The 15,140-nt window shown below is 41.7% G+C and overlaps 1 protein-coding gene across 2 annotated transcripts in view; it reads right to left on the bottom strand.

Annotated features, from left to right (window-relative positions):
• The window catches only part of MYH15 (myosin heavy chain 15), a 94,899-nt gene extending 80,544 nt beyond the window's left edge, over nucleotides 1–14,355 (bottom strand). Inside the window, exons 1-4 of one of the 2 annotated variants that reach the window (XM_083498487.1) lie at nucleotides 13,966–14,355; nucleotides 6,912–7,046; nucleotides 2,856–3,001; nucleotides 1,142–1,245 (exon numbers count right to left, since the gene is read on the bottom strand). In XM_083498487.1, the coding sequence (XP_083354613.1) occupies nucleotides 1,142–1,245; nucleotides 2,856–2,946 (195 nt within the window). In that variant the 5' untranslated portion in view covers nucleotides 2,947–3,001; nucleotides 6,912–7,046; nucleotides 13,966–14,355. The remainder of the gene's footprint in view (nucleotides 1–1,141; nucleotides 1,246–2,855; nucleotides 3,002–6,911; nucleotides 7,047–13,965) is intronic. The other variant, XM_083498488.1, reaches the window with a different exon arrangement.
• Nucleotides 14,356–15,140: the final 785 nt, after the last annotated feature.

Raw genomic sequence — 15,140 nt, 5'->3', positions numbered from 1 at the left:
AGAGGGTCTTCTTGGTAGTGGCACCCACCTTGTGGAATGCCTTCCCTTCAGATGTCGAGGAAATAAACAACTATCTGACTTTTAGAAGACATCTGCAGGCAACCCTGTGTTGGGAAATTTTTAATGTTTGATGTTTTATCGTGTTTTTAATATTCTTTTGGGAGCCGCCCAGAGTGACTAAGGTGTAAATAAATTATTATTATTATTATTATTATTATTATTATTATTATTATTATTATTAATTTTGCAAACTCATGACTAAACCTCTCTCAGGTTTTATTCATTTGTTTGTGTCAACAGCGATTTTAAAAGACTTTCTTGCTTAATCCTTTGGGTCGATGCATACAATATACAAACAAATTAAATATACTAAGGCCTTGTTCATGTATTCCGCAGGAATCACGGGGAGATGTGTATGGCTTCCATATGTGCCACATATTCTCAGTCACCCCAACTGCCATGGGTAGAAGCTTAAACAAAAATGCTTTCACATAAATGCAGGGGGCTCCTCATACGCTACCCACATGCAGGTACCAATAAATGACATATCTGTAGGGTCATCCCCCCCCCCAAAAGACTGCAAGTCTCATGAGCTCATGTGCACCTATAGGCAATTGCTTATAGGCTCCTGGATATATGAAGATAACATACACACAAAGAGCTAGGAGACTTAGAGAAAAATATCCCATTGTGAACTTTTTTTGCCTAAGCTTCCTAGCTATACTGGGAGGAGGGGAGGGGAGGATTTTCATCGTGAGCATGGCTGGGGGAAGAGAGATAAGCCTCCCTTTCCCTTGTGCTTTGGTCTGGATAACTATCGGGCTCCTCCTCACACAGCAAAAATTAATTAAACAAAATCTGGAGGTGTAGCTGTATATATACACGTTGAGCTTAACACGCATTTTGGCCCTTGGTTTTAGAAGCACAGTGAGATCGTACATAGCGTAGCAGCAAGGAAATCTCCAGCCCTCTATATGGTTCTCTCTTGTGTGATCCTCCACCCCTTCCTCGGATTGTTGCTTCTTTCTGTTTAACTGATTCTGGCCTAAGTTTGTACGCAGCAAAAACTGTTTCTCTGTCCTCATTATGTCTAGAATGTTTTATTCTTGTGACTAATCAAACAGGGAGGGGGGCTCTTTACCTTCCCGTCCACAGTCTCAACAGTGACTTTGCCACCGCCAGTCTCTTTTATCTCAGCTTCAATATAAGCTTTCTTCTCATCTGGAATCCAGCATTTCTTCTTCCCTAGCATAGAAAAATGAGTCCTTCGTTGTTATGCAAAAATATTTGATACTCAACATTGCAAAATAAATTACGAATTGTATATAATAGAATATTAATTGATAGAATAGAATTGTGTTGTTTTTGTATGTGTTCAGAGCACATTCACAAACTCAAGTAATCCTTACAACAGCCCTGAAAGGTAAGATGGCGCTTTGACCCTCCTTCAGATTGGGAAGGTGTTGAAGCGGGCAGTGGCCTTGAACAAGACCAGGCATAGGGAAACTCGGCCCTCCAGATGTTTTGGGACTACAACTCCCATGATCCCTAGCTAATAGGACCAGTGGTCAGGGATGATGGGAATTGTAGTCCCAAAACATCTGGAGGACTAAGTTTGCCTATGGCTGCACAAGACCATCATTTGTGTTAGCAGCTCAAGTGAGATTTTATCTAGAGATGTTCCAGCTCATAGTTCATTTTCCTGAATACTATATTCCACTTGCATTGATCCTCCCAGACAGAAGATGAATAACCTGTGCCTACTGCACACAGCAAATGCTCTGGCACCATTTCTGCACTACAAAAAAAACAACCACCAAATACAAAAAAAAAAAACACCAACCCAAATGTGCTTTTGGTTAACCTCAGCTAAATGCAAGGAAGTGTGCAATTCACAGGTTACAATTTGATTGTTTGGAATTTGAGTAATTTACAAGTATGTTCCACTCCCCATTGCTCCACCCTCTTACACTAGCTTACTTTTTACTTGAAACGCTTTTGGAGCATTCGCTTTTATGAATTGCTCAAATCAAAGAAGCCAACAAACTCGAGCTGAAAATTCAAGAATCAGGGATTCAATAATTGACACATTTGCACATCATCACAATGTAACAGTGCCAAATCTATCATACCACAGGGTAGAGTATACTTCATGGATGCACTTATACTGTTGATCTTACAGTATACAGTGCAAGTCATAAGAGCTGCAAATGACCTCAGCCATTTCTTATCACCCTAAAGGCGTGGCATCACGCTCTGAACTCTGTTGCTTTTAAGTTTCTTCTGGTTCCAGCTAGTTGATGCTTATAGAACAATGCCTGGAAGCCGTGTGTTCTTTGCTTTGATGTCTAAAAGCACACACTGAATCCAGGCAGGCCATATGTCACCCACATGCAACAGACGTACTTACCTTCTTAAAATACCATTAAGAACAATACGTGTTCTCCGAGCTGGCTAAGAGCTGCTGTGCTATTTCCAGACAACGTTACTTTATACTTTGAGATGGTGAACATCAAAGTTCTGCAACCCTTCTTGCAAGATCTTGACATCAGAATAATCACAACATCAATGGGGAAAAGAGGGTCTTGTCAAGTAAAATGGAAAGGCTACCTATTATATATTCAAATTGCAGTGCAATTTAAGGTACATATTAAGCTACATATGGAACATGCAGCTGGTCAGGCCAGCAGAACAAATGCACATTTTTTAAAAGTGCAGAAGTATAAGGGGCACCAGTCTAAACAGACTGCTGTAAAGACATTGGCCCTTTACGATAGAACTTCTAATCATAAGCTATAGAGTATGCATCATTCAGCCTTCCTGGTTGATGGCAGAATCAACAACTAACACCTTACCTTCAAAAGCCACAGTCTGCAACACCATCAACTCCTTGTCACTTTTCCGGAGGAAGGGAGCAGCTTCCCCGAATTCCGACATGTCCATCATCTTGGCGAGCAAGCTGAAAGTTGCACTCCCCAAAAGAAAAACAAAGCAATCTAGCCTGTAACAACAACAAAATTACTATCTATCTATCTCATATCCAAAGCAGAGCGATATAGAGCACTTCCACATGGCAGCTGTTTCCAAGGAAAGCTGAACTATGCATGCATTTATTTTTCAAATGTGTGTCTTGTCACTCTGTTCTGCACAGCTAAAAGCTGCCTGCAATGTGGTATTTGAGAGATAAGTTGTAGTTGTACAGGGTTACGGAAAATTAATCCCACACATGTTCGGAATTGGTTTGTTGCGTGCCCAGCCAATGCAGCTCACCACCCTCTTATCCACTGCAACAATTAAAGCAAGGACTCAGAGAAGCATCATGGGTTCAAATTAGACCACAACTTTATTGAGTACGGATGCAAGTCTGGCATGGTATTGAGCATCTCTGCTATTGTCCAGCCTGCCTGCTGGTCAGTTAGTGGTTCAAGCCTGCCAAAGGATGACCTATGACATACATCAAATGGATACCATTTGACAGTTTTGCAATGATAGGGAGTGCTATGGCCCTTAACTGCCACCTGGGTGTATGGACAGACGCTCCTCCCCCTGGATTCATTTAATAGAATACCTCACTGCCACGGAAGGGTCTCCCCCTTGGGCAAAGACTAAGGATCAAACCCAATGCCATAACCACCAAAGTTGTGATGATTGCTATGAGGAAGGCAAACAAACCAAACAGGCCCAATTAGCCTGAGGGTGAAATTCCTCCCTGGCCCCAAATACAGAAACTAAAGCAATCCATAGCAAGGTCAAGCAAATACCAGTACAAAGAAAGAAGCCAAGGGATAAGGGAAGGAGGGAGGGAAATCTGAACGGCAACTGTGGTGCCAGGCAAGGAGGTGGACCACTTTAAATGGCCAGGGAGCAGACCTGAGTAAAGACTTCCTCTGGCGTCCCAGTCAGCTCTGCCCACCCACCCATCCCAGCACCACCTACAGGCCCACCTATGATTGGCCAGTTGGCAGGCAGGCCAGTTTTAATTTCCTCAGCTGATGGGAGAGGCAGCAACATCTCCCATTGGCTGTGGGAGCCTGGCACATGGAAGCCAGAAGGTGGCAGCAGGGTTCTGCCAAGCTGCAAATGCTGCCCAACTCTCAGGTGAATGAGTGGAGATTTGTGACTTCAGGGCTGAAATCTGACCTGGAGAGCAGGTTGTTTCTTAGATCTGATTAAGATTTGCTAGAAATAAAGTGTATGTGTGTGTGTGCGCGTGCGTGCGTGCGTGCGTGCGTGTATAAAGATACAAAGACTCAGGTCTGAAGGCCCTTTCCTTAGCCAGGAATGCAGGAAAACTCTGTGATCATTCACGGGTGAAGGAATTTTAATTTATTTCTTTAAAATATTTCTATTCCTTTCTCTGTTTTTTTGCTGCACTCCTATGCATATTTATTGTATTTACTTATTGTAATTAATCTTCACTGAAAGCTTTAATTCATTTATATTCAAGACAACTCACAACATATCCAAAAGACAATTCAATAAACATAGACAAAACAAATGGCCTATCATTTTAGCTTGTGCTCTGAAAATTCGTCTCTACCTTATTCTAAGTCAGATCATCAGTTCATTTTGCCTAGTATTTGTCTAATCTAGACTGGTGCTGGCTTTCTAAGGTAGAGCTGGCAATATAAGCCATGAACACAATGATCTTTAAGAGATCATCAGTTGCTCTCATGGCTCAGCAATACATAGACTGCTTGATGAGGAATCTGTGTGTGAATAAAGGAGTTCACTTTTTTAAAAAAAACAGTAGAGCAGACCAAATTGAGCAAACCCTATGTCTGTCTCCCATCCAGTGCCATATCTGGTAGATTTCTCAAAACAAGCTGCAATAGTGATCTATAGTGAGAAAATAAAGAAATGCTTGTGGAAGGAAAAGGGACTGATTGATTGGGAGTAATATTTCCCAAACATGCAGCCCTTAAAGAGTAGCAGATTAATGGCATTAAGTTTATTAACGGTACAATCCCAAGGATGCCTACTTTGAACAATGTCTTGCTGTGTTCAGTGGGGTACGTATGCACAAGATTGTCACCTTTAACAGGTCCTTTTATCTTATTCATCCCAGAATACTTGTGGTAGTAATTGGGGGGGGATCCTTGTGTATTTTGCTTTCTAAATAATAAAATATTTAATGCTTGGATAATGAGCCTTCTGTATTTAGTGACGTAATGTACAGGTAGAGGGACAGAAGAGCAATCTGGGGGAAGATAGCTAACTTTAACCTTCAATTAACACAAGATTCAAGACAGAACAGTCTGTAGTCATGCGATACTTGTGTTTTTCCATCTATGTAGGCCAGCAGAGACCAGCTAGAATGAAAACCATTTACAGGTTTATAATGGAAGTGCTGAAACATCACTCTCCCTGTGCCTGAAATCACAGCCATCTTTAAATGAGAAGTTTCATTTAAAGGGAAATGAAATAGCCATTTGGCTCTCATTCATTTTGTGCATTATTCTCATCCTGCACCGAAGTGAATTTTGTATTAAAACTGTCCCTTCGGATCTTGCTGCAGCAGGTTCTAGCACTCTGATATATTTTCATCTCCAAAATCAAGCACCAACTGGGAGAAGGGTTGCATTGGGAAACATTAAATTGACACCGGGTTTTTCTCAATGGGTACTGTATTTGGGTGCAGCGAATACTATTTTATTACTGAAACAACTGAGCAAAATATTCTGGTCCAACTGCAAGATTTTTTTTCTGTTTTGAAGTGTACATGCTGCTGTCATTCCTCCTTAACTTTAGACAAATGCTCTAACAGTCAATGCATGATGTTACAACAAGACAGCCTTGTTAAAAACTAGAAAGCAGAAAGCTCGCCTAACCTCTATGTACCAGAGGCCTCATTAACTTTCGTCTACATCAATAGCAATTGACCCAAGCTTGCAATCTCATTACCAAATATAAGAACACTGCAGGATTTCTTCCTCGTGTCTTCACTGTCTCAAATCTGTATGTGTCCATGTGTCCATGCATCGGAGACTGAAACTGCACTCTTAAATGAGTCTACTCTGAAGCAAGTCCCAGTGAGTTCAGTAGGGTTCATTCTTAGGTAAAGACTGAACCACCTGGAACTGAGTTGACTCATAAGAGACTCTCTCATGAAGCCTTTCCATTCATTGACTCTCTTCAGTATTAGTCAAGTTTCACAGATTCCCAGGAAATAATGCATTGCATGCACAGTATGAATGATGTGATGGTTATACAAAGTTTAACTAGGGCATAATTCCTGGGCTAAACAGGTATTGGGCATGAATGCTGGTGTGGGTATGAAAGCTCAGGACTGAAAAAGGGAGGATTAAAATTTATGGGGCAGCCTATAGTCTCTGAAAGAAATAAAGCCTCTGGAGGGGGCGGGGAGTGAAACACAACGAGAAGTTAAAAGGAATGATTTCCCCACTGAAACCCAAAGCAAAAATTTGTATTTTTTTGCCCTCCACAATCCCAACCAGTGTTTTCTTGTCTGCAATATCACTGAAAACTGGCTTAGGCTGTGCATTTTCTAAGGTGCTTCAGCCTCGTTTTCATCTAAGCATGTTTTAGCTAGCTGATCCACCGGAGCATTTAAGTTGTATAACTGAAAAGCTCCCAAAGGTATTTGGAAAGATAGAAAACATGACTTGCATATAATAAATGATCAACCCATCCTCAGCATACCAAGGACGGGAATCTCCTTTCAAAAGGAATATGGTTCTTTCCAGCTGATTGAGCGCTTGGCTTTGTGGGTCTCAGCAGAGAGATCTCTTCCCGGAGCCCCCATGCTGGCTGGCAGCATCACAGAGCAACTTAAACACGGCTATCAGAACTAAAACCTTTACATCTTAGCAGCATAAAATACAATACTGAGAAAAGGTTACAGCACTCTGGACTACAAATATATATTTAGAAGAGAGATTGGTACCTACCCTGAAAAGTAAAGGACCAAGTAAGGGGTTTGTGCTTGCTCTGGACTTTATATACACCTTCTACCAAGGTCATTGATGATAACGTTGTACAGGGCATCAACAGTTCCCCTTGTTTCTATATTTGTCTTCTGGGCCCTGGAAGAAGAAGAGGGAAAAAACCACAAAGCACTTCAGCATGTGTGGCATTCTAAGGGGAGTGGTTTGCTACTTGATATGTGGTTTATCTTCAGCATCCTTTCATTAAGCAATATACATTGTTTTTATTTTTAATTTGGGGAGGGGGGGGCAGAATTTTGTCTAATCATAGCTCGCTTCAACAGAAAAACTACAAACTGCAAGCCAGTAACTTTCGAGGATTGTTGAGATGTTACTTTTCAGGAAGGAAAGCTCATAGCCCTATGCAGACAAACAGCTCAATGAGAGAACATGCATGCAGGAGAGGAAAGAAGACCATGTCAAAAGACGACCCCCTCCCCAACACACACACACACACACACACACACACACACACACATATGCATGAACAGACCTACATGCATATGAACTGAAAGACTGCCTAACCCTGTATCACTTTGATCACCTGGGAAAATTCTACTCGTGGTACTGCAGTTTACAGAATAGAATAGGAGGGTGACTTGGAAAAAGATGTTTTCCAGGGCCTACTTGGAATAACAGCACACCCGTTTGAAAGAAACATCCTTCAAGCGCCATGTGCCAGAATGTGGATAGGGGGAAGCATTTAGATGCTACCCACTGTTGCTTCCAGTCCAGAAAAGTGGGTTTGGCAAGAAGAAGTCATATCCATATCCTGATATGTCTCTCTAGATTGGGATGAACAAATGTGCTCCAAAATAGTTTATAAATTTTCAAAGCCATTGGAATTTAATACACACATAGTACAAAGTGTTTTATTTACTAGTAAAGTCAGAGAATTGGAGAGTTAGATTATGTAGATCTGACTGACATAGAGAACTTGTGGTCCAGACTGTGCAACTTCTGGCCACATCCCTAGAGTACCCTGCACATAGAAAACAAGCCTATCAGGAGCAAGTCTGGGCTCAAAAATACCATACGTTTTCTGTGCAGGGGGCATGTTTAGTATGGTACAGTGTTCAATCAGGTGAGCCCTTATCTGCAATGGTTGCATCCAGTCACAGATTTACCTTCTCAATGAAAACTACTCAATTATTCTGGACTTCACACCTGATGTTAGTCATGTTGAAGAAATGACAATGATTGTGTGTTATGTTGATGTAATCAAACAATCAGAAAATGATATTTCTGGGCCTGAGGTTATCTAAGATAATATTTATTGGGAATTGTTCTAAAGGAGACCACAGGTGCCTTTATAACAGAAACTGTTTTGGACAGCTTGAGCAAATGAGATTGGGAATCTGCATGGTCAGGGTTATGATAATGGGAGAGACATGAAAATAAAAGGAAAGGAAATGGCATATAAAAGAGAGTCCTGGACATTAACCCATGTGCCCTTCTTTTGTACCATGCAATGCATTATTTTTAAATCTTTGATGACACAAGCCTAAAAGGTTTACAGTGGTAGCTCGGGTTACATACGCTTCAGGTTACATACGCTTCAGGTTACAGACTCCACTAACCCAGAAATAGTGCTTCAGGTTAAGAACTTTGCTTCAGGATAAGAACAGTAATCGTGCTCCGGCGGCGCAGCAGCAGCAGAAGGCCCCATTAGCTAAAGTGGTGCTTCAGGTTAAGAACAGTTTCAGGTTAAGAACCGACCTCCGGAACGAATTAAGTACTTAACCCGAGGTACCACTGTACCTGTAAATAATTCCCAAATTGAAGCTAAGGCCCTTGGTGATACAATTTGTAAGTTCAAGTTTGTGAGATTCCCTTGTTACATAGGACAACATCCTTTTTTGAAGTTAAACTTACAAGCAAGCTTCCGAAAAATAAGGAAGCTGATTTAAATTCAGCTACAATCCAGTTGCGAGTGATCAATTATTACCTTGTGGGATGCAGAATTTTCAAAGTTTTGATAAATGCTATTGAGATCGCAAGGAGCTAGAAATACCAACAAACCTTGAGACAGATCAAGTTAGAAAAAGGAGAAAGAAATAGCACTTTGAATATGAGGCCCAAGAAGAGGCACCACAAAATCTAAAGCAGAAATTCAAAGTACAGTAGGTTCCTCCTGTGTTTTCTTAGACATGACCATACAATAACAGATGCAACAATATAATTCCATATTTGGAATTATTTTTTAAAAAAATCTACTAATGATGGACTTAGGGGCTGCAAGAATTTGGAAAAATAATCGATCCACAATGGAAACAAAGATATTGATGCTGAAGAGCTGTGCTGTGAACATATAACAATAGCCCAAAGTCTTTCAAAGTCTATGCTGCCACAAAGAGTACTTCTCTTCACACTACGGTAAACAAAAACAAAAAATCCTGAATAATGTGCCTAATGTTTCTGTTGCTCTAAGGATCCTTCTCACACTTCTAGGGTTCAATGGCAAGTGGTGAATGCAGTTTCTCAAACCTCAAACTTATAAAAATGTACTCTCCAGATAAGGCTGCCATTGGCAGACCATTCAAAGATGGTAGAAAGCACTCGTGGCCACTGATGACATGCCATTAAGGACTTCAGAGGTACATTTCAGACCATAATAGCTCCTGGTCCAAAATCCTTATTAATATGGAGGCATTCAAGTGTATGAGTTTCCCACATCTTTGAATGCCTTAGGGTTCATGTGCAGTCTGGATGTCCTGTTGGAATGGAAATACTGCAAGTTATGTTAAGTTGACTAGAAGCCGAAGTGCTAACAAGGCTCCAAATAGTCTGCTTGTGCAAACGTTGAATGCTGCTAACAGTAAAAAAAGAGAGAGAGCAAAGGTTAGATGTTCTATTCCTAGATTCTACTCAGAAAGGCAATTAGCTATTTTGAGCCAGCCAAGTATAAAGCCATTGTTTACGGATTATATCTGCTCTTGCTAATGTGCTCTTTAAAACGTCTTGCCCAGGGGAAAGAGTGCTTGCCACAATAAAGATTTGCAGAAGATAGGACTTTCACAAAAAGTGTTGATTCAACAGGCTTTGAGAATTGGTGACCCAATAACAAGATAATTAGGTTCAGTAGGAAAGGGACTGGATCTCTTTGAAGGAAGTTGTTTACTTTTTAAACTGTAGGCACCAATTACTGACAGGATTCATGGTGCAGACTTTTCACACAATAGCTGAAATAAGATTGCATGAATGTGCACCTGAACAGGGAAGAAGCCACATTCTCTCTAATCTATCACCACAGTTTAAATGCCCATCGACTATACTTCTTTCTCCACTGAAAACACAAACTCAAAATAATAACTTTTTTCTTTTGCATTCAAAAGTGCCTTGAGCAGCCAAATTGATTCAACATTATTCTACCAGAGGAATGTAAAATGTGATGTAACCATGAAGTAAAAGCAGAGCAGATAAATTAGGGAAAGCCAGTGTAAATTAAGTAAAGCCTGTTTTCAATATATTTCCCCCAAGCATGACTGGATCCAATGTCCCTGAAAGCAGCCTTGCAATGGAGATCCATCTCCAGTTAGGTTGTTAAAAGTATCCAGAATGTGCTGAGAGCCAACACTCTTTCATCCGGTTTTGTAAATCCCCAAACATTTTATACCAAAATGTTGCAGTGTAAAAACAAAGTATTCCGCTGGGTTTAGGAACTGCTTATAAGCAGCTGAGCTTCCCACATGGCATGGTTACATTCTTCTTTTTAATGAGCTGAAGAGCTTTATGGATGTATGAGAAGTTCCCCTATTGTTTACAGAAAACAGCATAAAAAACACCAAGTTCCATATGCAGAGTTCTTTGTGAGTTATGTACACCCATGAGAACACCAGAGCCACAGGGGGAAAGTATCCCACTCCAACATTTAAACACAAGCAAACCAGAGGAGATGAAATATTATTATTTTCTTATTCTCTGATCCTTGAAGCTATTCCACACACCCTTCCCAACTTAGAAAAATCAGGAATAGAGAACTTTATACGTGTGTATATATTTATCCTTTTTATTCACCCTGTTTGAGCAATGAATTATTGATCCTGTGAGAGCTTGATTAAATGGTGCTACCTCAAACAACATGGGCTGCAACCCCCTCGTTTATAACCAGGAGGACATTGTTGTGAAGGCAGGGTGTGGGACAGAAGCCCTGTCAAGAAGTGTAATTAACCGGTACTTCCACAGACGTGCCACAAGAAGGCAGTCTTCAAAAATAATGAAAAGATCCCCATAAAGTTCTGAAATCTGATTGGCTCCACCAAGTTCTGAAGAAAGACAATCCTAATTGGTTGGCCACCTTTGCCTTATTTAGATGTCCAAATTATTTGCATGTGTGCAAATAATGCTCTGCTCCCTCCAGTGTGTCACCTTCGGTCCATTTTTAGCCCTCTGTGAGGTTGGAGGGTGATTTTATGAAGCAGAGCCAAGTGTGGTGTAATGGTTAAGAGCAGTGGACTCGTAATCTGGTTAACCCGGGTTTGCATCCCCGCTCCTCCACATGCAGCTGCTGGGTGACCTTGGGCTAGTCACACTTCTCTGAAGTCTCTCAGCCCCACTCACCTCACAGAGTGTTCTGGGGGAGGAAGGGAAAGGAGAATGTTAGCCGCTTTGAGACTCCTTAGGGTAGTGATAAAGCTTAGGGTAGTGATAAAGGGATATCAAATCCAAACTCTTCTTCTCTTCTTTTACACATAGAGACTCGACACAATTTAGAGTCTAGAACATAAATTGCTTTACTCCACAAGTGGAGAGAGGCTCCTTGCTTCAGTTGCCCTCACTCGGGGAGGGTTGATAACTGTCTGAAGGGGGCAAGACTTTGCAACACACTTCCTATTCTTCCTACATGCAAGTAGCCTGAATGCCCAGATGGGACCTCTAATCATCAACATTTCAAATTTCAAAAGTCAGTGTACAGCAGCAAAGTTCTTAGACTTAGTATCCACAGGATGTTTAATGCAATATAGTGAGAAAATCAGATATCGCACAAATAAGCACAACTGGTAGAAACATTTCTACCATTTCCCCATACTGAGATGATAAATGGTTCCTTATCTGTTGGCATATGTATCATTTCAAGTTCTAGCTGCTGTCAGAAATGGCTAATTTGCTTTCCTTACTAACTTTGGCTGTTTTCAATGTGATAATATTTCAGTCATATTTTTATGTTTCCCGTTGTTTGAACTAATTCATGTGAAAGGTGACTTTTCTTTGTTAAATTTGGAAACAAAACAAACACCATAACTAATTATGTGGAAAGGTCAAAATTCCTTTAATTGGTAGGTTAAAACAAGAGCGCATAAGAAATTAAATTATCCTGCAACTAGTTTAGTCTATTTTTAATAACATTGCCTCTTGGAAAAAGAATGTATAAGATTTATCTTCTCTAGGCACAGAGATAGTGTGAAATAGAGTGCCACAATCTTCGAGTGGTTGTCTGGATTGTGTAAAATCTACTTATGACACCTTACTCCTTTCTAAATGAAGAACTAGATGCATTTTTTTAAAATTGGTAACTGACGTCAACAGTTTTGTTCTTTCATATAATGCCCTGGGTATAAAACATCTGTTCCAGAGGCAAGACTGGGTGCTGAAGCATGTTTTTTATTAAAAGACCAGCACGGAGAAACTGCAATTGTCTACTATTGTCAAGCATTGTCCATGTCAGTCTGGACTGCCAGTTCATTTCTATGCCTAATTCAAGGTGCTTACATTACTGTTTAAAACTCTGAAAGATTCAGGCCCCCACTATAGGAAAGAACACATTTCCTACAGATCCTCTTGAGGGCCATCTTGGTAGTTGCACTGCCCTCATGTGTTCGAGGGCTGGCAGCCTGGAAGAGGGCACTTTCTGTGGCATCTCCTCCACACTGAATGCACCTGGTACCTTCATTCTACAGTTTCTGTCATATGCTGAAAATGCGCCTCTTTACCCTGGTCTTTGGCATGTTTCCAGGACCCATCCTGTTCCTGTGATTATACAGTGGTACCTCGGGTTAAGAACTTCATTTGTTCTGGAGGTCCGTTCTTAACCTGAAACTGTTCTTAACCTGAAGCACCACTTTAGCTAATGGGGCCTCCTGCTGCCGCCGCACAATTTCTGTTCTCATCCTGAAGCAAAGTTCTTATCCCGAGGTATTATTTCTGGGTTAGCGGAGTCTGTAACCTGAAGTGTCTGTAACCTGAAGCGTTTGCAACCCGAGGTACTACTGTAATTTGTTTTGAACTGTTTTGAGTATTGAATTTTAGATGGTTGTATTCTTCTTCCCTGGGACTAGATAGTGAAGGGCCCATGAAAAATTGAAATAATAGTTGTAATGATGATGATAGTGATGCAAGCCACTATATCTTGAAGCAGCACATGGAGATGGAGAAGCACTTGGTGACAACCAGGCTTAGTGGCAGAGGTGAGGAGGTCTTTGGATAGGCCCTCTCCTCTGGGACCTGGGAAGCTTACTTCATAGAGATGGCAGTGGTGGCAGCCAGCATCAGCACTCTGAGCAGCAACCAGGTGCCTAGCAGCTGCCATTTGAACCTCCCAGAACCAGGGTTGGCCCAAGACATTTTGGAACCTGTTCACCAAGAGGCTGCTGCTGGAAAGGCAATATTTGGGGGGGAGGGGCTGCCAAGGAAACAGCAGGTCCTTCCTCTAAGGAGCATGCCACAGCTGTCACGGCCACCATGGCAGTGGCAGGCAGTGGTGGCAGCAGCAGAAGTTGTATTCTGGATCTGCTGCCCCTATGCATTCTGCCGCCTGAGGCGGTTGCCTCACCTTGCCTCATGGGTGGGCCATTCCTGCCCAGAGTGATGCTACAACATAAAATTCAAATGGCAGTGACCAGGAGAGCTGAGCCGAAATAAAAATTAAAGGTGGGTCCCACACAAAGTGCTGGATCCCTGGCAGCTGCCTAAGAATATCCAGTGCTGATGTTGGTCCCAATAGCTATGATCGCTGCATTTTAAGTCAATGCCCTACCCCTTGTAAAAATACAAAACTGTTAAGTGTGGCTTTCAAACCAACCATTTGGTTAATGCTTATATTCAGGAAAGTGCTCTCCTACTCATTCTGTTGGGTGGTGTCCTGGGTCCTAGGGCCTCTGCCTCAAAGTCCTGTTCTGGCAGCAGGATTTGAGCATCTCTTTAAGGCAAAACCTTAGGGAGAGAGGTCCATCCATAGTAATGAAATGGCAATATTTTGCTGGCTGATCATTTGGTAATTTGCAGATCACCCCTACTGCAGGTAGTTGCCAAAAGACACAGAAATCACAGAAAATCTGAGAGCAGCCCTCCACCATTTCCTTTGGTTTAGTCCTGTGAACCAGGCCATCTGTAGAGTCGGCACATGCAAACCTTGCAATGGAGTCATCATAATTAGCAGCTTTCGCTCACTGTGAAATCAGGTCAGCTTGTCACTGAGGCTCTCCTGGGCTCTTTACTCAACCTATGAAAAATGCATTGAAATGGTGCCCAGGTGGTGAGCAAATGGCCGGATTTACTCTTGAAAGCCACCTATCGAATGCCTGATTGACAGTTTGCCCTGCGTATGCAAAAGCAATTAGATCTGTTTCATGCCGTGTGAAAATGCCCTATTGTTCCTTGGCCTCAAAAAGGCCTACAGTTTGGAGTTGCATCAGGAGAAGAGATCAAAAGAAACTCTCAGGTCGCAGAAGGAAAATAATGCTGCATACTTCGCTGGTTCCAAGCAGACAAAGGCACGCCTAATCTCTAATGTGTTTTCAAGTGGACAAGAGTGCTTGGCAGCATAGCACACAACTGTCTACTGAAACACCCTGTGCAAGTGCCACTCCTCCCTCCCACCAACCCCAGCTATTCCAGTCTAAGTAGGGATAAATTTCAAAGCTGTCATTACTCATTCTGTCCTGCTGACATTTGATCATTATTGTATCTTAAGAACTTCTAAATAGGTCATGCCTTTAGCGGGAGAACTCAGTTGCAGGAAGCGAGGTTGATGGAGCTCTCGGAACTCTTATTAGTCATCACCAACACTCACGAAGCAACTACTGGGCTCCAAGTACAGAAGGCAAAAGCCATAGCTGGATCCAAAGGGACGTGTGACATTAAACCCCCCCCCTGCAAATATTGGTAGGGACCTGGGGGGATGAAGATCACCGCTGATGTTAATCCAAGAAATCCATTCATTTATTAAGTATTTGGGGTTTGCCATGTGTATCTACT

The sequence above is a fragment of the Podarcis liolepis genome (genome assembly GCF_965112155.1).
Source record: "Podarcis liolepis genome assembly, chromosome: 4".
NCBI lineage: Eukaryota > Metazoa > Chordata > Lepidosauria > Squamata > Lacertidae > Podarcis > Podarcis liolepis.
The sequence above is the reverse complement of the archived record's forward strand: the minus strand, read 5'-3'. Positions and strand labels throughout refer to the sequence as shown.